This window comes from Pecten maximus, chromosome 3 (assembly GCF_902652985.1).
Source record: "Pecten maximus chromosome 3, xPecMax1.1, whole genome shotgun sequence".
NCBI classification, from domain to species: domain Eukaryota; kingdom Metazoa; phylum Mollusca; class Bivalvia; order Pectinida; family Pectinidae; genus Pecten; species Pecten maximus.
The window spans coordinates 52,977,799-53,002,334 of record NC_047017.1 but is presented as its reverse complement, the minus strand read 5'-3'; the positions used below and the strand labels follow the sequence as shown (position 1 = coordinate 53,002,334).

Below are 24,536 nucleotides of genomic sequence, written 5' to 3'. Positions count from 1 at the left end.
TAGAGTGTTACCTATGTGTATGATGGAGTTTAACCTTTGTGTATGATGGAGTTTTACCTTTGTGTATGATGGGGTTTTACCTTTGTGTATGATGGAGTTTTACCTTTGTGTATGATGGAGTTTTACCTATGTATATGATGGAGTTTTACCTTTGTATATGATGGAGTTTTACCTATGTATATGATGGAGTTTACCTATGTGTATGATGGAGTTTTACCTATGTATATGATGGAGTTTTACCTTTGTGTATGATGGAGTTTTACCTTTGTGTATGATGGGGTTTTACCTTTGTGTATGATGGAGTTTTACCTTTGTGTATGATGGAGTTTTACCTATGTATATGATGGAGTTTTACCTTTGTATATGATGGAGTTTTACCTATGTATATGATGGAGTTTTACCTATGTGTATGATGGAGTTTTACCTTTGTATATGATGGAGTTTTACCTATGTGTATACCCCACACCTTACATACTGATCATGTTATTTAGATCAGACCTACCAGGTGTCTTGGGTTAGTTAGACGACCTGTCAGCTGAGCGTGTTTGTCTATTCAGATCGTTTACTCACATTTGGACAAGTTCAAAGATCACTAATCATATAATCGGGCCTCCCTAAAATACAACCTGATCAATTTGCTGGAAAAACGGAAATCGCGTATTAACTATTAATTTATTGATATGAACAATGGTGTTTGGTGTTAACACAACGTGGGCTGTGTATTCTAGTGGCCATGTTTTATTGATAAAAGATCATCACAAGTAACGTTTAAGTGGTACACATTTTTTTTTAATTCAAAAGGAGATTAAAATTGTTTGATGTTGAATTGTATGATTGAAGTTAGAGGCCAGATCATGTGGTTGGGTGTTTATAAAAAACCCTGTTTGTCGGTGTTGATATTTGTGATCAGACCAGGTGTAGTTCTGTGGGTATGTAATCCCTTTATACAGGTAATGCCTGACTATATATATACTGTAGTGTACACACATACTGATACAAAGTCAATCGCCCTATAAACGCTTCACATCTGTTCGTATGTGCACTAGATCAAAATAATTGATGTTTTTAAAGGAAATTCAGGCCTGGATTGGAGTTTAATTGGGGAATTGTCGTATAAAATGGATTTTGTTGTAGCATATTTATTTTTTTGCTGATTTCCGGTGTGTATCATTGAACACCTGTGCAGTCAATACAGCGATACCTATAAGTTACCCTGAATAAGTAGTTTAAGAATATGTAAAAGATGTCCCACGCTGTCAGAAACCTTGGAGGAATGCCCCGAGATCTTGGATATTTGTTCATTCAACATTTACTCTGGATTGTTCTCGCCGTGTAATACTTGGATTGTAGGCGTATCACAGGGGAAGATGCTTGGACTAGACTTATTCACCAATCTCAGTTTTATCATTTAATGTGGTTCATCTAGTTGGAAGAGGTGAGTTTTAATTTAGCTTTGCATTAAATGATGATACCATACTCCAGAGGTGGTATTTCTGAAGTAATAAAATCATATTTACTTGAGATACCTACTAAATGATATGTGTTGATATGGGTTGTTAAACTTCATATCCTCTCTTCAGGAGTCTGTAAGTGTATATATAAACATACATGCTTTTTAACTGTTTTAGCTTTAAAGTATTTTCAATGTAATTTATATTTTGAGGCAAAATTCAAAATGTTGTTAAGTATGAGATCTGAGTGATAACATTTTCAAAATAATATTTTCAGAAGGAATTTTCTGTTTTTGTTTGTGTTGAAATCTTTTTTTAACCCTGATCCAAGATTTTCTAAAAATGAATTTTAAAAGCTGAGGTTTAAATCCTGTTGTTTCAGGGCTCTATCCTTGAGAACTATGTTATATATATGTCAATGAGTGTATACTGGTTTTGTTTTTGCTGAAATGGTTTGTTGTATTTTGTGTCAGTCACATGCTTATTCTCCATGTCGTACCTGTTATACTTAGGTGTCAAATATCTAAGTTGTCCAGGTAAACATCGTCACAAACTGCCTAACCTGCCGTGCTCAGTAAACACGAGCGATATGAGGTGTAATTTGGATGGCGTTAAAACCAAACATACTGGATCTGGACATAGTGGGTGTGTTATGTCACAGAATTGTCTTTATCTGTTATTGAATGGTAAAATTCAATGACCGCGATCACAGATGGAATGGCAGATAGGACTAAGGCCAAGTTAAAACTTATCCAAGCAAGCTAGCTAAATATTTGTTAATCCAATTCAAAACACCTGGTGTGCCAACTTTAACTTGATAATTACAACTTTGGGAACAAATTTGAAATAAGACTATTTTCATGTGAGTTAATTTTTAATCTGTTCTTGATGTGTTCGACAGGAATGCAAAGAGCATAACATTTGCATCATCTTTTATTTCTTAAATATTTTGAAAACTACAATAAACTTTTAAAAGATTATTTTGACAGTTAAATGAATATATTTGAGAGCAGTTTGATTGAGTGTTGTTTACTATGACTAACTATTTAAACATGGTATATGGCCTGATGGGAAGATTTATTTTAAATCGTGGGCAGTTCAAGTGAAATTGACATTTTATGCTAAATGATGGGTGTTGTTTTATCCGGGTTTGGAGACTCTTGTCATCTGAATTATTCCAAATCTCTTGTTTAAATGTTTATAATGTTTGTGGATGTATACCGATAGTTTGGTCTGACGACATCACAAAATTCACCTTCCTGATCATAAACTTATATAAATACACAATTTATAACCACTGTAATTCAAAAGTCAAAAGAAATCTTATAGTGTGCTATCTAAGGTAAATAGATAAAAATTTTATTTCAACCTGAACATTATAATTATCCATAGCATGAATGGAATTCTTCATCTTGAAAATGTGAATGGACTGATGGTCTAGTTTATAAGATAGGTATATTAGGGGTAAAGAAAATAAATATTCGGTTGACGATAGGCATCAAAAACCTCTGGGGCAAAAACCTGTTGATATAAAACGGAGGAGTTACCTGAAAAGGGATGTATACAGGTAGATGATATTAATGAGGTCTTTAAATGACCATCAAATCATTTGTGAATGATGACAGGTCGAGGTAAGAAAATTAGGTGTGTTGGTCATCAATGTAATGTCAGACCACAGTATATATAGCAATGTAGATGGAAATGAACAATTTATAAAGCCCTCGGGTATTTTGTTTAAATTAATGTAGTGACGAAAATCAAATCGGATAAAATATTTATTGACTGTTGGAAATGAATTAACGGATGTTTGTGAAGGACAGAGGATAGTGCTATTTCATGGCACACGTGGGTTAGTGGGTTACGGTAGGCTGTCATAGCCAGACCCTCAACAGGTATTAAAGCTAACGGCTTGTGTTGTTCAGGTATATCATAAATAGACGTTGAGATAAGTGTATATACCTATACAGGTGTATTAGACAGGTATACGAGTGCATCAACTCCTTAGTGTATTGACCAGGTATACGAGGTGCAAACGATGGGATTATACACTCGTTAGTGCAGACCAGACCAATTCATAAAGGTAGGCTGGTAAGGTATTGTTACCGTTGATAATAATCGCCTTTCTATTGTATATGGCAGAAGGCAGAATGTGTGACTGTAAGAATCGAGCAGGTGAGATAACGACAGTTCTCAAGAATCGGACACCAGTTTTAACAGTCAGTAATAACAATATATGATTAGTGTACTTTACAAAATAATTACTTTTTTGTTTAAAAAAATTATATGAAATTTTTTTCTCTGATGACTTGTATACATGGACAATTTCTGTTCTACAATTTTTTTTTTCACTTGTTGAAAATAGGATTAGCTTTAAAGTGTTATGTCTAAGAAATGTGACACCTGGTAATGAATTTCACAACAGGCTAGGCTAATTTACACAGGTATTCTAAATGTTTGTGTTTTCTTTGATTTGACAGCAAGATATTGTTGACAAATCAGACTTGGAGATATAAGTCAGCCTTTGAATTTTATCATTTTCTCCCTCACACAACTTAGAGATCCTTCAATAGCATTGTCATCCTCATTATCAGCATCATCAACATCTTCAGACAAGGGGAGAGAACCCCCAACAGATTTTAGACCCTGCGTGTAAAGGGTAATTATTGAATGCTTGATTTAGTGTAAGATTCTATAGATCTGTAGCCCTATATGGACCACAAGGTGTATGATTGTAGTTATATTACTGATACTAGGGTTTCTCCATCAGTGAACTCTTCTTAAATACGTGAATCTTAACAGATAGACCTGGCTCTGTGATGGTTACCATCACTAAATGTTTGTATCCACCTGGGGAGAGTTTCTATGGTAACATTAAACCAAAGGGATTTAATAGCCTTCCCAGTATCCCATCATCGATATATCTCTTGACTTATTCCGATTTAAAGTAAAAGTTTGAGCCTGAGGATGCACCCAGTGACCTAGAGATAAGGTAGATGAATGCTGATCACTTAGGTACAGGATAATTAAGTCTGTTTGGGGAAGAGTTGAGATTTTTAGATAGACTTGACTGGAAATTGTATATAAATCTTTTTATTTTACGTTTTATCCAGATTATTTTACGATTACTTTCTCCTCTTTGATAGAAATGTGCCCAGTGGTTTATCTAGGATTAGGGTATCGCTCAGTTTCTGCCAATTTTATGGGAAAACAGGTTTTCTCAGTGTTCCTGTTGGTGGAAAATACTCCATCCATCCATGAAGATGACATGCTATGATTAATATGAAATAAATTTGAAGAAAAAAAGAGATTTGCATCCCCTGGTTAAAAGCCAAAGTTTAAAATTAGCTGGGCAAACTAACGGTAACAGAAATAGGTTCATCAATTGGTTCATGTCCAATTTTACTAAATGTTCCAGCCAGCACATTCAAATTCATAAGATAATGACAGTTATGTATTTCATCCAAATTGTCTGACACTGCAGGGTTGTACGTACAAACCATGTTCACTGTCTCCAGGTGTTTTATTTGTCAAATCTAAAGTTTTTGTTTGCTGTTTTATTATTGAACTTAAATGTTGCCCCAGACTTTTTTGACATTTTCTGTCTTTGTAAGAAGCTGTTGATACTTCGAGTCCATACTTTTTAAAGTGTGGGATTTTCCGTTAACTTTTCTTTCACTAGAGTAGTCATGCCGAAGGAAATAATGCTCAGTTAAAAAGGTGTCTCTATCATGGGGAGACTTATACAACTCTTGGCATTTATTGCTAAGGACTTTGCCAGATAAATTTATTTGCTTTCTTAACAGACATTTTATGGTACATACTTGGCTCTGTTAAAAAAAAACCAAATTGAGAGAAAATTGAATTTCCGATTCGGTGTTTTGTTGAGGTTTTTATCCAGTATAAAATTTAAACCTGTTTAAAAAGCCAGACTGTTTAACACTGCTAGTGTATACCTGGTGCCAGCATGTAAACTCTCACAGGTAAATAGAGTTTTGCACCTGTAGTTCATGGGCCTCAGGTGAGATTTCCAAATTACCTTTAGGAAAAATTAGCATGTTTAGTCACAATTGATTCAGAAACCCCAAAAAGTGCTTAGTTATTTGTTGTCCGTACATCAATAACGTGTCGCAGATACAACATGACCTTGAAATTCAGGTCTTGTATAGGTTTTTAAGAGAAACAGATTTTGTGTGTCAATACTTTGTTAACAAAAGGAGATAAAAAAAGGAAGAACAACGTTTAAAAGCATTATTGTGTCATATCAAAGATTAAAAACTTATGCTTTTGACATTTTAGGTTTTCGTGAATCTCCGAGGGATGTGTATTTTATTGTATATGTTGGTCCGACTGGCTGTGAGAATATATGGCATTTGAGGAAATCACAATATTTGCTGTAGATTTTCGTTCTATGAATGAATAAGCAGTTTCTGATGGATGTGCTTTTTTGGCCAGTTAATAATACCAGAATTTTGAATTCAGTAGAACTTGAAGTCACACAGATCGAACTTGGGTCATACAAGTACTAAGAAATGCATGTCATTGTTAGAATAGTATTATGTATATTCGTTTATATTTTTATTCAGTTACGATGGCAATCAAAACAGTTATGTGGAAATTAATTTATTCTAGAATGTTTTAATGATTTTTTCAAAGACAGCTAGGATAGACAACTTTGAACATGAATTTTGTACATTAAATAATCACAGGTGATGATTGGATCACTTTGGACAAGTGGTAACTTTGGATAGATGGTCACTTTGGACAGATGGTCACTTGAACAGTGGTCACATTGGACAGTTGATCACTTGGACACTGGTCACTTTGGACAGGTGATCACTTGGACACTGGTCACTTTGGACAGGTGATCACTTGGACACTGGTCACTTTGGACAGATGGTCACTTTGGACAGGTGATCACTTGGACACTGGTCACTTTGGACAGATGGTCACTTTGGACAGGTGATCACTTGGACACTGGTCACTTTGGACAGATGGTCACTTTGGACACTGGTCACTTTGGACTTATAGTTCAGATCATGATTGACTCCAGATTTCCTTGTGACCATGCATGTTAAGACAAATTTTGTTGCATCTTAAGATATCTTTGGTAACACATTATATTGCAACAAAGTTGAGTTCTCATTGCACACACTGAACTTTTACATGCTATATTTAGCAGGGATATTTAATTTTGTATAAAATTGATTTTAATCAGATTCCAAAATGAGCAGATTTAGATAAAGCGGGACGTCAGTCGTCGTGTCAGATGGTAGAGGTATACTTCCTGTTGACAGTTTGTGTCGAGATAGTAACAAACCAGCCATTGTCATTGTCAAAGAGCTGCCAGTTTAAATAATTCCACAAGTTCATATCTTGTTCAAAGATCTGACAGTTTACTTCGTACAGGTACCACATGACTATTACGACATTTAATTGTGTCGGCTCGTACCAAAAGATAGTGTCAACCATTTCTACAAAAAGGTACATTGTATATATATGTATCAATACAGTACTGTAATTAGAAATAAATGGCTATACTAAATATTTTACGATTCATTGGTATAAATTTTTTACTAAAAATATTCCTATATAATTTTAAAGGTTCCATTCTTTCTTCTTTTTTCTCTCTCTTGTTCTTTTGTCCATATACTTCTGATGCCCCTTGTGGCCTAGAAGTCAAAAGCATCAGACCGAAGTATAACTAGACAGAGGAGGGTAGGCCTCGGAACACTTTTGTAAAATAGTCATGTAATATCTTTGTAAAATCTGTTAAAAGATGAAATTGATTGTTTTAATGTTTGTATTAAAAACAACAATAGGATGAAATGTGTTTATAAAGAGCTGACAATATTGTCCATACTTGGCAACAGTCTAAATAAGTTTGGAAGTATATATAAAAGTTTGGGGGAATCATTATCGAGGGAAAACTTGGCATGAATGTGACTGGCATACGTAAGCCAGAAGGACTAGGGCATGCAACGGCAATCACCATCTGTAGAAGACAATTAGATTGTGTGTGACAATAATCATACAGATCTTATCAGACATTCTATCTACTGATTTTATTAACAGCGATCACAAACAGCATCGTAACGATTTCCAGTCGGTCCCAGATTTGCACATTGTATAGCGTTATGATAAAACGGCTACTAAATTCACCTTGTTGTCATCAAAGTGCAGTCAGTAAAGAGCCCATAACCATATTTATGAGGTTGCTGCTTTTTCAGACAATGCTAACGACATGAGGCATTTTTTGCTGATTTTACGTTGTCTGCTCTGCATCAGAATTCTTCAGCCTCTCTTAGTAGGCGCCATTGTTTAGTTTGTGATTGGGTTAGTCAGTTGTAAACCACAGAATTCCCATGCTTTGTTTTCTTTCTGTCATCGACAATTTAATTTTCAAACATGAATTGTTTATATAAATATGATTTATTACCCTGAAATCCCTGATATCACTCGGTTACCTGTCCGACAGAATTAAACAATAAGACTCTTGTGAACCATACAGGTGATTGAGATTTACCTGTAATGAAGGCTTACCTGTAATCTGGACTACCTGTCCAAATACTCATCGTCTGAGTCAACATCACCTTTTGTAACTAAGTGCTGTATAAGTAGGAAGAAGGCCATAACTAGCGGAAACGATTAATACACGCCAGCAAATCAGTCACTGAAGCATTTACCTGTTGTTAACAGCCTTTTATCCGCCTTATCACTGAGATGCTCCAGGTATCAATATCTTTAATGTTCCCGCAATCTTCCCCAAAGTTTTATTGACATGATATTCAATGTATCAATGCATCCTTTATGTGGAGATGTTTTAATTCTCCTTGGCTGTTTTAATTCTCCTTGGCTGATAGTGTTTTAGAGGATGTTAAAAAGTTAATAGGTGGAGTTAACTGATGCTTGGCGTACAGTGTGCAGCTGTTATTTATACTTGTCCCACCCTTTGCTCATTAACCTTGGGAAATGTTAGATACAGAATGCAAATATCTGGTTATTAAATTTTACCTGTAATTTATTTCACCAATAACGGATCTGAAATCTGTATTGATGAGCGTCATCTATGAGACGTGATCAATGATAGTATGTATCTGTAGGGTACAGGTGGTCCATTATCATACAACATTTCTTCAGTTACCTTTAATATTGCAGGTGTTATTTTATAACACCCACAGCACATTCAGGCCTATAATGGACAAGACCTGTTTCTCATTTTATGAGAATTCATACTGTCTTAAATACTGGCATTGTTCCATACATAATTTTGGTTAGTGTTGCACAAGAATCGAATTTTATATACAATCTATGTACTTTATGATGTCAGATATAGTGTGATATTTCACCGGTGAAATCAAATTTGATATACAGTGTATATACTTTATGATATCCGATATAGTGTGATATTTCACAGGTGAAATTGATTGCATGCATGTATAATGTGAATGATGATTGTGTGAAAAGAACATGATGTTTGCTCACCTTTTAGATGTAGGATTTTGAGGAGTTGAAGGGCTTGATTATAGAAGATTATGTTAAGTCAAAATTTCTTAAGTGGAATAAGAAAATGTGTGTGGTTTATTTTCTTATTAACTGTGACATCATCATTGTGTATTTACAGGTATATGAGGCAAGGTAAACATATAGGGTACATGCCTTCGTCACCAGCAGGGGTGTCTCCTCAGCCACAAGCATACTATGACCAGCCACCTAGCAATCGCACCAGTCCAAAGAAATATAACCAGGTAAGATGTATGCTCATTAGCAGGTAAGATAAGCAGGTAAAGTTATTAACTGTAAGTTTATAAAGTAAGTACATGTATATATATCTGTAAGGCACATACCTGTACAAATGGGTAAAACCCAAACTTGCGCTGATTGGTCTAATGTGATTAGAGTACAAACAATCTGGGTCCATCTAACTGTGACATGTTGTCATACCCATAATACCATCTAACTGTGACATGTTGTCATACCCATAATACCATCTAACTGTCACATGTTGTCATAACCATAATACCATCTAACTGTGACATGTTGTCATACCCATAACACCATCTAACTGTCACATGTTGTCATAGCTATAATACCATCTAACTGTGACATGTTGTCATACCCATAATACCATCTAACTGTCACATGTTGTCATACCCATAATACCATCTAACTGTGACATGTTGTCATACCCATAATACCATCTAACTGTCACATGTTGTCATAGCTATAATACCATCTAATTGTGACATGTTGTCATAGCCATAATACCATCTAACTGTGACATGTTGTCATACCCATAATACCATCTAACTGTGACATGTTGTCATAGCCATAATACCATCTAACTGTGACATGTTGTCATAGCCATAACACCATCTAACTGTCCCATGTTGTCATAGCTATAATACCATCTAACTGTGACATGTTGTCATACCCATAATACCATCTAACTGTGACATATTGTCATACCCATAATACCATCTAACTGTCACATGTTGTCATACCCATAATACCATCTAACTGTCACATGTTGTCATACCCATAATACCATCTAACTGTGACATGTTGTCATAGCCATAATACCATCTAACTGTCACATGTTGTCATACCCATAATACCATCTAACTGTGACATGTTGTCATGCCCATAATACCATCTAACTGTGACATGTTGTCATAGCCATAATACCATCTAACTGTGACATGTTGTCATAGCCATAATACCATCTAACTGTGACATGTTGTCATAGCCATAATACCATCTAACTGTCCCATGTTGTCATAGCCATAATACCATCTAACTGTGACATGTTGTCATACCCATAATACCATCTAACTGTGACATGTTGTCATAGCCATAATACCATCTAACTGTCACATGTTGTCATAGCTATAATACCATCTAACTGTCACATGTTGTCATACCCATAATACCATCTAACTGTCACATGTTGTCATAGCCATAATACCATCTAACTGTGACATGTTGTCATAGCCATAACACCATCTAACTGTGACATGTTGTCATAGCCATAACACCATCTAACTGTGACATGTTGTCATAGCCATAACACCATCTAACTGTGACATGTTGTCATAGCCATAACACCATCTAACTGTGACATGTTGTCATACCCATAATACCATCTAACTGTCACATGTTGTCATACCCATAATACCATCTAACTGTCACATGTTGTCATACCCATAATACTATCTAACTGTGACATGTTGTCATAGCCATAACACCATCTAACTGTCACATGTTGTCATACCCATAATACCATCTGTCACATGTTGTCATAGCCATAACACCATCTAACTGTGACATGTTGTCATAGCCATAATACCATCTAACTGTGACATGTTGTCATACCCATAATACCATCTGTCACATGTTGTCATAGCCATAATACCATCTAACTGTGACATGTTGTCATACCCATAACACCATCTAACTGTGACATGTTGTCATACCCATAATACCATCTAACTGTGACATGTTGTCATACCCATAATACCATCTAAAGAAATATAACCAGGTAAGATGTATGCTCATTAGCAGGTAAGATAAGCAGGTAAAGTTATTAACTGTAAGTTTATAAAGTAAGTACATGTATATATATCTGTAAGGCACATACCTGTACAAATGGGTAAAACCCAAACTTGCGCTGATTGGTCTAATGTGATTAGAGTACAAACAATCTGGGTCCATCTAACTGTGACATGTTGTCATACCCATAATACCATCTAACTGTGACATGTTGTCATACCCATAATACCATCTAACTGTCACATGTTGTCATAACCATAATACCATCTAACTGTGACATGTTGTCATACCCATAACACCATCTAACTGTCACATGTTGTCATAGCTATAATACCATCTAACTGTGACATGTTGTCATACCCATAATACCATCTAACTGTCACATGTTGTCATACCCATAATACCATCTAACTGTGACATGTTGTCATACCCATAATACCATCTAACTGTCACATGTTGTCATAGCTATAATACCATCTAATTGTGACATGTTGTCATAGCCATAATACCATCTAACTGTGACATGTTGTCATACCCATAATACCATCTAACTGTGACATGTTGTCATAGCCATAATACCATCTAACTGTGACATGTTGTCATAGCCATAACACCATCTAACTGTCCCATGTTGTCATAGCCATAACACCATCTAACTGTGACATGTTGTCATAGCCATAACACCATCTAACTGTGACATGTTGTCATAGCCATAACACCATCTAACTGTGACATGTTGTCATACCCATAATACCATCTGTCACATGTTGTCATAGCCATAACACCATCTAACTGTGACATGTTGTCATAGCCATAATACCATCTAACTGTGACATGTTGTCATACCCATAATACCATCTGTCACATGTTGTCATAGCCATAATACCATCTAACTGTGACATGTTGTCATACCCATAACACCATCTAACTGTGACATGTTGTCATACCCATAATACCATCTAACTGTCACATGTTGTCATACCCATAATACCATCTAACTGTCACATGTTGTCATACCCATAACACCATCTAACTGTCCCATGTTGTCATAGCGATACTTTAATACTTCATTATCAAAGTAAATATCCAATCTGTACAGCATCAACGTAACTCTAGGAAAAAGCTTACACAACTCGTGGCGAATCCTGAATTATTTAATTCAACAGGATGGTTCTATTACGAACCTAGCTATTGGGCTCTTGGGAGACGTATATCGCAGGATGAAAATACAAACTCTGACTAGTCCCAGAGGTATTTTGCATATTCCTCGTTTGTGAACTCGGGCTTCGGATGAGCTAGACTTTGTAATGGCATCAGCTGTAGGAGTGGATTATTCCACTGAATGTTTGGGGCACACCGTCTGAAATCTTAATTGTTTCTCAAAACATCAGAGAGGCAGAAATAAAGCGAAAAAGCCAAACCGTTATTAGTTTTTAGTTTCAAACAAGAAATTTAGTAAAACTGTGGTCGTCTTGAAAACCCTCTTGGGAGCAAAGGATTCAGCTCTGTGGCACCAGTCTTTGCTTTTGGATTTGATATCTCCGCGTTCAAACACTGCGAGTTGTATTGATTGAGAGCGCATAGGCTTTTGAAGCCAGAATCATTGGTTCCAAGTTACTTGAAAAGCAGAGAAACATCTCAATCAAGCCTCCAAAAGATATTTCGCAAGGAAATTAATTAGTGCATTTTGATTAAATACTGGAGGCAGTTTTATAGACTTTTTGAATAATTTTATCGTTGTGATTAGCTTGCATTTTCTTTAGGGTTTTGAAAATGTGTGGCAACAGAGGAATTTATTGTGAATGGGTTGTTTGGTGTAGCAGTTTTACAGTCTTTTTCTTGAATTAGTATTCAAATAGCCCTGTCTATGGGTGTATGTACATCAACACCTTATTGTCTTCAACACATGCTGGTTACAAATGTTTCTGACTTATTGGAATGACGAATTATTAGAATATTGTAGAAAATATTAGGATTTTGTTTAGTGACTCTAGAATAAGCTTCAAACTCGGTTGTATGCCTATATACCCCTAATTGGTGATACTGGGATCAGTAGGGCGACATGTTCTACACAAAGAAACTTCATCACTGCTTTCTGAAACTCTTGGCTTCTATCATCGAGACAGCTTTATTCTTACTCAACGGAGCTTATTAACAAAACAACATTTTAATCGTTTTCATTTGCTTCATAAAATTCATCATAAGCTGAGGTGTATGACGATTGTCTCAACAGTTCTTACAAATAGACCTTTTATGTACTGTTGATTCCATCATGTTCACTCTCAGGTGGTCTGTCAAATTACAGCTCATTTATAACTGTGCAAACCCTTATAGAATTTTAATTCTGGACACTTTCATGTCACAGAACATCAGCATAGTGAATTTCCCAGATTAACTTGGATATTGACTTAATCAGTTTCTTTACATTTTATCTACACTAAAGTAAACTTTTTACCAGATTCTTAATTAAAATGTTGTATTCACTCAAATAATGAATGGAAACATATTGGGTAATAAAGTAAAAATACAAACTTTATATGTATGTTTAAAAAAAATATTGATACACATATTCATTTTCATTTCCTTGTGAATAACATATTTTAGATGAATTTATCATCAAGATGGATCTGTTAAAAAGACAAATTTATACTAGCACATCACATTTTCTGTACTGCTCATCAGTATTCAGTCCCCTGGTTACAAGAGCTTTATTGAACCTGAATAAAGGTAATCGGGCATGTTCTAAGGCTTTCCTTTGTCTAGAACATATACAAGTTAGTTTTGATTTATGGTTATTTTATTCTATGAAAGCGATGTTTAATACGAAACTACCGACATTATAGAAATGATGCATATCTTTATACATTATTGACTTGAGGCTGAAAATAATTTCTTTTTCATAATGGAAATTTTATACATAGAAAAGTTGTATCAAAATCTCTTGGTTCATGTAATATCTATTTACCACAAAGATCTAAGTAACCGTTATTAAAAGTTTAATGCAAGGTGATTTAAAATCTGTTCAATTCAATATCACTAGTGAACTTATCCAAAATTTTAGCTAAAAGTAATTGACATTTCTTAGGGGGAGAACGATAAAAAAATTGTCTCTGCATGAGGAGTCGGAGATTAAAGGGGAGTTTTGCGGGACATATGCAGATGTCACAGCTAGGTTTGAACAGATGGGTCTTATACATATTAAAGGGTACATTCTTTGTCCCATAAATTGTCAACTCCCATATGACAGATTATTGTAATCAGTTGCAGAAATCCGGCCACAACTGGTTTATACGATGTTGTCCCATCAAGTTAATTAATTTGCTTTTGTTATAAAAACGAACAACATCATCCTCTGATCTGAATCTATATATCACATTGTTATCAAGTTCAGGTACAAACATTAATGAATTAAGATAACTAAATTAGAACACATGCTAGATAAGAAGATAGAAGTTACGGCTGGAAGGAGGAAGCTTGAAGGGCTCAGATGAAAAAGATTAGAAAAATTCATCACCAAGGGAAGTCAGACAAAGATATTTTACTTCTATCAGTTTTGAGGGAAACATTTCACAGAATTGCCGGAAACCCCTTGAAACCATTGTAACTGAATTGGACACTGAGTCCTCTTATGGATTAAATGTTTTGCAAAATAAGGCAGAAAAATAAATCTTGGCCTTCATTAAATCATTGAAAATTAAGAATTGTTAATGAAATATATCTCTATTGTTTACTGGGATGTTAAACATCTAGGAAAAGAGACTACATGATTCTGATAACCAGGGTTTCAGAGAAGACCTCGGGTAAAATTGTTTGTCTGTGGCAGGTGTTACAAAAGTGTTATTGGACAAAGAGGAACAAAGACTGATGTATTCACCTGTGGGCAAGAATCGAAGCTGTTTCCCTTCGTCTGGATCATTTTAATTTTTCGCTCAAACTAAAGATGTTAATTATAAATGTCAAATTTTTAATTAATGGTAGTATACGCTCTACTGAAACAAAACAAATCCATATCATCAACTGGTATCTCTAAATTAAAACATCACAATTCTATATCATAAACTGGTATCTCTAAACTAAAACATCACAATTCTATATCATAAACAGGTCGATTTATGTAAGTGATTAACTGATACTGTATTAACCAGTTTTATGAAACAAAGTCGACATGATTTTAGTTCCTAAGCTGATGAGAACATAGTGAGATTCATTTTTCATTTCAACAAATTTTTGAACAGTTTTGTCTCTTTTATAAAACCTTTTAATGCAGGATTATAACTTAGCCTTTGGCTAATTAGTATTGTAGTTTTCATTATAATTATTAATCTCCTACCTCCTACAATAGTGACAGGTTATCATACTCCGTCAATAGCTATGTATATATCTCGTCTGTTTCGGTGTTTTCCTTGCATAAGCAATCTGCCATTTTGATTTGATTTCCGTTTGATTTCTGATTGGGTATAATTTATTTGTCATCAAGTGCTGCACATGGATAGGATTAATGTGAACCGCGGGTGTAATAATTACAGATCGCCAGACAAACGCCTAACATTGTCAGTTTTCTGCATGCAGTTTGTGTCATTTACACAATGTAAATTGATTTTAAACAATTAGCAATGTTTGAAATGCTGATTATGAGAGCATTAGACCAACATAAAAGAAACTGACGGCATTATCTATTCAGATTATCTGCTTCTGGCACTTTGAACTTGATTTCTAAACGTCCTCAAGCGGAAATGATATTGCACATGTTATATTGGAAATATGAGGAGGAAAAATAGAAATCGGACTTACCAGATTCAGCAAATTTACACAAAATTATGAGTTAATTAGTATTTGTAAATCATATTTCTGTGATGTAATGAAGCATTAACACAACTATTGGGCTATGATTATAAGGCCGGCAACTTTGGTCGAGAAACCAACGCAATGCACAATTTAATCTGACATCTGCACGCAGCACTTGTAAACGTGCATGTTCTGTGGTGGTTTCAAATGATAAAGGCTCTGTATTCAGGTGTTGTATGATTAAAAAACACAAAACAATGTTTTAAAATGGCTGAAATTGTCCTAATGTGATAATATTATAACACAATGCAACAATCATTGTCACGATGAATTCTGGTTGATGTGTGGAGTTAGGATTAAAGTGTTTTCTATGATTTAATTTCGTTACTATTTCTCTAATGAGACATGAATTTCTAGGATAACATGTTTAGATTATTTCTGTCATAAAGATCAAACTCTCCAGAAAATGTAGTTAAATTCTAATACAAATGTTTATAGAAAAAGGTACAGATATATAGAATCTGTGGTGACTGTATCAATGACAAAATCAAAATTAATAATTATGCATTTTCAAATATATATAACGACAAAATCAAAATTAATAATTATGCATTTTCAAATATATATAACTCTTGAAAATTGTTTTGGTTCCCTCTGAAGAGTGATAACTGTATAATAGATCGTTTTGTGTTCCAGATTAAAAAAGAAAACCTCTCTGTACAGGATAAAATATGTCCAACAATAGATGATTCTTGATATAAGTTCCAAAACAGGAGGAGTTCCATATGTTTTAGACAGAGATGGTCTATTCAGACAGGTTCAAGGGGAAATGTTTAGACAGAGATGGTCTATCCAGACAGGTTCAAGGGGAAATGTTTAGACAGAGATGGTCTATTCAGACAGGTTCAAGGGGAAATGTTTAGACAGAGATGGTCTATTCAGACAGGTTCAAGGGGAAATGTTTAGACAGAGATGGTCAATCCAGACAGGTTCAAGGGGAAATGTTTAGACAGAGATGGTCTATCCAGACAGGTTCAAGGGGAAATGTTTAGACAGAGATGGTCTATCCAGACAGGTTCAAGGGGAAATGTTTAGACAGAGATGGTCTATCCAGACAGGTTCAAGGGGAAATGTTTAGACAGAGATGGTCTATCCAGACAGGTTCAAGGGGAAATGTTTAGACAGAGATGGTCAATCCAGACAGGTTCAAGGGGAAATGTTTAGACAGAGATGGTCTATCCAGACAGGTTCAAGGGGAAATGTTTAGACAGAGATGGTCAATCCAGACAGGTTCAAGGGGAAATGTTTAGACAGAGATGGTCTATCCAGACAGGTTCAAGGGGAAATGTTTAGACAGAGATGGTCTATCCAGACAGGTTCAAGGGGAAATGTTTAGACAGAGATGGTCTATCCAGACAGGTTCAAGGGGAAATGTTTAGACAGAGATGGTCAATCCAGACAGGTTCAAGGGGAAATGTTTAGACAGAGATGGTCTATCCAGACAGGTTCAAGGGGAAATGTTTAGACAGAGATGGTCTATCCAGACAGGTTCAAGGGGAAATGTTTAGACAGAGATGGTCTATCCAGACAGGTTCAAGGGGAAATGTTTAGACAGAGATGGTCTATCCAGACAGGTTCAAGGGGAAATGTTTAGACAGAGATGGTCTATCCAGACAGGTTCAAGGGGAAATGGATGCTTTCTATAGACAGGCTTATGGACAGAAAGAGATAGGTTGTCCGAAAACATAGATTCAAGGTCAAAAATAGGTTCTAGGTCAAAGATAGGTTCAAGGTCAAAGATAGGTTCAAGGTCAGAGATAGGTTCAAGGTCAAAGATAGGTTCAAAGTCAAAGATATATAATTCAAAGTCTAAGAAAGATGATCTATTCCAGACAAAAAGATGACCTGTTTTAGATGTGTTCCGTGTTGTACTCTATAGACAAAAAGATGACTTGTTTTAGATGTGTTGTACTCTATAGACAAAAAGATGACTTGTTTTAGATGTGTTCCGTGTGATATTTGGTATTGTTGTACTCTATAGAAAAGTTTAAGTACACAGGGATATTTTCTCATGATGGCCTCTTAAGATCATTACAGCCTCCTCAGAGATTTTTATATGTCATAGTTTTACATGTAAGTGTATGGGCGTCATTTGTAGAATAAAATTAATACATTTGACAGTCTCGAACGTCTAATAGACAGCTCGTGAAAGCCGTCGTGTTTCTTCATATTTTTATATATTCAATATTCACATCGCCAGAACTGTGAATAAAGCTAGTGCCATGTGGTTAGGACATAGTAATTTGCAAGGCCTCCGAATATTTATAGATCTTTTGTCCGCGCCATGTTGGTATTTCAGACACTGCCAAGGTCATCATTATACTCGTACCGTGTGCTGTTTAGCTCACTGACAGCTCTCGATGATGAAAATGATCAGAGACGAAAAAAATGGAAACCACTTCCTGTGGCTAAATTAATGCTGATGGATTATGCACAAGGGAAAGCAAAATTTGCATTAAAGTACAAAGGTGTCGTGTTTGTAAAACCGGATGTCCATTTCCCTGTGTCCAGCGAAAAAACATGCATGAACGAATCTGTATAAAAAGGAATTGGCTTCATTGGTTTATGACATGTGCAAACTGCAGCGCCTAATTGGTTGACATGCAACATTTGACCTGGATCGAGTGACCATTAGACTGACCAGTACATTAGCACTGGCCAGTGATTCATGAAGAAATGTCTGTTCATGCTTCTTGCACATCAACAAAACGATGTTTAGAAATCGCATTTAATGTGTTTGTGGTGGACTTCATCACCTTCAATATCATTTTGTTTCTATCGGTCAATATCATATTGGGATCTGTAGAACACAATGATAGAGACAATTTATATTGGGATCTGTAGAACACAATGATAAGGACAATTTATATTGGGATCTGTAGAACACAATGATAGGGACAATTTATATTGGGATCTGTAGAACACAATGATAGGGACAATTTATATTGGGATCTGTAGAACACAATGATAGGGACAATTTATATTGGGATCTGTAGAACACAATGATAGGGACAATTTATATTGGGATCTGTAGAACACAATGATAGGGACAATTTATATTGGGATCTGTAGAACACAATGATAGGGACAATTTATATTGGGATCTGTAGAACACAATGATAGGGACAATTTATATTGGGATCTGTAGAACACAATGATATAGAGACAATTTATATTGGGATCTGTAGAACACAATGATATAGACAATTTATATTGGGATCTGTAGAACACAATGATATAGACAATTTATATTGGGATCTGTAGAACACAATGATAGGGACAATTTATATTGGGATCTGTAGAACACAATGATAGGACAATTTATATTGGGATCTGTAGAACACAATGATAGAGACAATTTATATTGGGATCTGTAGAACACAATGATATAGGGACAATTTATATTGGGATCTGTAGAACAGAATGATATAGACAATTTATATTGGGATCTGTAGAACACAATGATATAGGGACAATTTATATTGGGATCTGTAGAACACAATGATATAGAGACAATTTATATTGGGATCTGTAGAACACAATGATAAGGACAATTTATATTGGGATCTGTAGAACACAATGATATAGACAATTTATATTGGGATCTGTAGAACACAATGATATATAGACAATTTATATTGGGATCTGTAGAACACAATGATATAGACAATTTATATTGGGATCTGTAGAACACAATGATATAGGGACAATTTATATTGGGATCTGTAGAACACAATGATAAAGGGACAATTTATATTGGGATCTGTAGAACACAATGATATAGGGACAATTTATATTGGGATCTGTAGAACACAATGATAGAGACAATTTATATTGGGATCTGTAGAACACAATGATAAGGACAATTTATATTGGGATCTGTAGAACACAATGATAAAGGGACAATTTATATTGGGATCTGTAGAACACAATGATATAGACAATTTATATTGGGATCTGTAGAACACAATGATATAGGGACAATTTATATTAGGATCTGTGGAACACAATGATATAGAGACAATTTATATTGGGATCTGTAGAACACAATGATATAGACAATTTATATTGGGATCTGTAGAACACAATGATATAGACAATTTATATTGGGATCTGTAGAACAGAATGACATAGGGACAATTTATATTGGGATCTGTAGAACACAATGATATAGACAATTTATATTGGGATCTGTAGAACACAATGATATAGACAATTTATATTGGGATCTGTAGAACACTATGATAAGGACAATTTCCACATTCATGATTTTTATTATCGTGTGGATGTCATGCCTGGGTTGATGTAGATTTTTGTAGACAAATGTAATTAAAATCTTACATCAAACCTTTAATAAGTTGGACATCTGACGACATCATAAGGAAATCGTGGGGAGGTATATCAAAGGTCAAAAATGTATCTAACACCCACTCACATTCGTGTGGTAATTGATTTCATTCCTATGTACTAAGTTTGCATAATCTGCATAAATTAGGTTTCATATATTTAATTAGTCGTTGTGGTATCCTATTAGTATGCAAAGTTATAACTGAAATCTATTTTACGTGATTAAATTTTTATCACTGGAATTTAATGAATGAATTACAGATCATGTTTAAAGAATCATAAAATGTTTGTTTGTCGATTCATACGTCCGTCTGTCAGGTAAACAACGTATTTACCTGGGTAAGTGAAAAAAGAGAAACTTATTTACACATTTACATATTTACATATTTACATATTTCTTCACAAAATTTCAATTCAGTTGGTTATCTGTTTCCCTCAAGTTGGATATTTAATCCAAAGGACTTTATTTCTAAAGTTTCTACAACTTTAATTAAACAATTACAATTATTATCAAATCTATCCACAGTGATAATCATTAATTTAGAACAAATATTTGCTTCTGGTATTGTTAACGGCCCACATAACAACATGGCCTACTGTCCTCGAATTCTCAACTACCCACTGCCTCCATTGAGACCTTTCCGAACAGTGGCATCCTTTCATTAAGCTTCACTAGTTTCCATGGCAATTGGACTAGCATCGTATTTGGCAAGAACATACATGTAGAATGTAAATATCAACATTGTTTCACAGCCGCGGTGTATAGTCTTGAACATGCTGCGGCCACTCGAGTTCTTTAAGTATGGATAGACATCCATTAGTCGAATTAATTGGAGGCCGAATGTAATCGTCCATTTATGAAGGTAAACAACTGAGGTTGGTCAGGTGCAGAAAAATTAAGAGGAAGAAATAAAAAAAAAAAAAAAATAAGATTTTTTCAGATATATGTGATACTTTATTCCGGAAATTTGACCCATCAAGCCATATCGTGAAATATGAGTGAACAGTCAGTGTATTGAAGGCTCGCACTTGGAGAGTGTATTAACTGTATCTGGGTGTGTGGGGTACATCGTCAATATTGTATGGCACAAAAAGTTTATGTTTCATTGTCAGAGACAAGACAATCGATACATATCGCTATATCGGGTGTCCGGGGATGTCACTACTTCCGGTATCTGCAGGGATCCGAGGACAGTCCCGTTTTTTGCTCTATTGTTTGTTTCAGGTACAATGCCCCGAGAGCCCTTTCAAGGGTTACCCATCAATGTTTGCATCTAAGTGTGTGTATTTAAATGGTTGAGCGACTCGACACAGGTAGGCTGTGAGCAGCCTTTCTTACTTTAGATCTCGCGCTACAGTGCACATGTAGTGGTATCGTTACATGGGCGCATTGATCGACGAACGCTCTGGATGCTAACATTGTATTAAATCGCCAACCACGACTTGCTCTCTTTGATACATACAGTCTGTAGTATGTATTCACAAATATAAAGCCAATGGAATACGTCCTGGGTATCGAGTGGTGTAGCCATTGATTGTCAGCCCAGAGACGGGGTTTGTGTGTAACAATGTCGGTGTGTGAGAACCGTGTATATATCCTGTACGTATGCTGCCTTCGGTAACATGGGCAGTTCAGATCTTTAAATCGGTGGCTTGACTCGTGTTGGATGCGACTATTCATGCCCTGATGTGTTTGATACAATGGATGGATATTTTGTGAATGAAGGAGATTATAAAAGTATAGAAGTTTCATCCATGTCCCGGATTATACCCTCGGGCAAGGCCAAATATCAGTTTATCACCAGAGGTGTCAAAGATAGACCTACTAATGGACAAATGAAATCGGCACAACTGATTCGTTTATGATACCTGTGGATTTATTTACCTGTAATGCGTCTGTGACAAGTTACGTGATGGAATATCTCTCAAGTTTAAAGAGTCTGGTGGATCGGTAACTTTTCAGCTTTAACAAGTGGTTAAGTGCTCTATTCAGTCATCTGGAATAAAAATATATTTCGGAAGAAAATTTCAGGATACAAGTGATTTTCGTAAGGATACTATGGCGATATAGCTCGAAACAAGGAATTTATACGGAGATGTAGCCTTGGAACTTTAAATTTGGATTTATATTGAAATGGATTGCTTAGCGTAATTTGAAGCCGTACAGAGAGCCTGGGGCGAGGACATCGTTCAGTGATCTACTTGGATACTTTTGAATGGATTCGTACACATCATGATGAAGTCCTTAGCAGATTAAAGTAGATATTATCAAAAAAAATTTATGAAAAATTAAAATGCATCAGCAACAGGTTTTTGAGAGCCAGCAGGTAAGAGTCTTAAATCATTTTGATGATTGTTTCATGCTAATTAGAAATATGTACTAATATGAGTTTTCAGTGCTTTTCGAGTTACATTACCAGCGAACACATGTGTAACAGGTGATGTGTGTTTTTATACAGAGCTGAAATCATACAATTATAATATGATGATTTTGATGAATTGACAAAGATGATGGCAACACACAATGCCTTGTCCTGATGTAGTGTGGAGTGTTTCACACCTCAATGATCATATGAAATATGAGCAAATGTGATATTTCGAGACTTGGTAATAAACATATTTTTTAAGCTTTTGTATCAAAAGAATAAAAGGACTTCCAAGGATGCTTCATATGATAGAGGCCCAGATTTTGTCAGATACAAGTGTAATCATCAAACAGAGAGGAGATATTTTATACATTTTAACCAGGAGTGTTTAAATGAAAAGTTTTTCAATAGGGATTTTATATTCATGTGACATGAGTGTGTTGGTCTACATTACTATCAACAAGTTATCCAGTTTACACACCAAGGTATTGAGTCTGACTTTATTTGTTCAGTAGCGGCTATATAAACAGATTGTCTTGAAATAGTGGGTAGACCTTGGCTTTAATGAGACAGGAGATCATGGTATGTAGTAGCTGGGCAGTGTTACGGGTATCAATGGGGCCAGAGGAAGGGTGGGCAGTATAACGGGTATCAATGGGGCCAGAGGAAGGGTGGGCAGTGTTACGGGTATCAATGGGGCCAGAGGAAGGGTGGGCAGTGTTACGGGTATCAATGGGGCCAGAGGAAGGGTGGGCAGTATAACGGGTATCAATGGGGCCAGAGGAAGGGTGGGCAGTATAACGGGTATCAATGGGGCCAGAGGAAGGGTGGGCAGTGTTACGGGTATCAATGGGGCCAGAGGAAGGGTGGGCGGTATAACGGGTATCAATGGGGCCAGAGGAAGGGTGGGCAGTATAACGGGTATCAATGGGGCCAGAGGAAGGGTGGGCAGTGTTACGGGTATCAATGGGGCCAGAGGAAGGGTGGGCAGTGTTACGGGTATCAATGGGGCCAGAGGAAGGGTGGGCAGTGTTACAGGTATCAATGGGGCCAGAGGAAGGGTGGGCAGTATAACGGGTATCAATGGGGCCAGAGGAAGGGTGGGCAGTATAACGGGTATCAATGGGGCCAGAGGAAGGGTGGGCAGTATAACGGGTATCAATGGGGCCAGAGGAAGGGTGGGCAGTATAACGGGTATCAATGGGGCCAGAGGAAGGGTGGGCAGTATAACGGGTATCAATGGGGCCAGAGGAAGGGTGGGCAGTATAGCGGGTATCAATGGGGCCAGAGGAAGGGTGGGCAGTGTTACGGGTATCAATGGGGCCAGAGGAAGGGTGGGCAGTGTTACGGGTATCAATGGGGCCAAAGGAAGGGTGGGCAGTATAACGGGTATCAATGGGGCCAGAGGAAGGGTGGGCAGTATAACGGGTATCAATGGGGCCAGAGGAAGGGTGGGCAGTGTTACGGGTATCAATGGGGCCAGAGGAAGGGTGGGCAGTGTTACGGGTATCAATGGGGCCAGAGGAAGGGTGGGCAGTATAGCAGGTATCAATTTGATGGGGCCATAGGAAGGGTGGGCAGTATAACGGGTATCAATTTGATGGGGCCAGAGGAAGGGTGGGCAGGGATGGAGAAAAAAGGTTTAGACATGGGGGAGGGCTTGTACAATTTAAAGGAATCATACATCCAATATTTAATCATGGTTGTTTGTTGTTTAGGAGTGGACAAATAGAAAATAACACAGTAAACAAAAACTACCATATCTGTATTCCAAGGTAGAAATGGGAATGGACTAATGATGGAAAACGTATTCTGGGTACATGGTGTACATGGTAGGGGTTTATGGGAGAGAGATACATACTGGGTACATGGTGTACATGGTAGGGGTGTATGGGAGAGAGATACATACTGGGTACATGGTGTACATGGTAGGGGTGTATGGGAGAGAGATACATACTGGGTACATGGTGTATATGGT

The 24,536-nt window shown here is 36.3% G+C and overlaps 1 protein-coding gene across 5 annotated transcripts in view; it reads left to right on the top strand.

Moving 5' to 3' along the window:
- The window catches only part of LOC117324551 (kinesin-like protein KIF26B), a 385,773-nt gene that overhangs the window by 270,925 nt on the left and 90,312 nt on the right, over positions 1 to 24,536 (top strand). For all 5 annotated transcript variants that reach the window (XM_033880465.1, XM_033880464.1, XM_033880466.1 and 2 more), the window contains one exon: positions 9,073 to 9,196. In XM_033880465.1, coding sequence (XP_033736356.1) covers positions 9,073 to 9,196 — 124 coding nt within the window. The remainder of the gene's footprint in view (positions 1 to 9,072; positions 9,197 to 24,536) is intronic.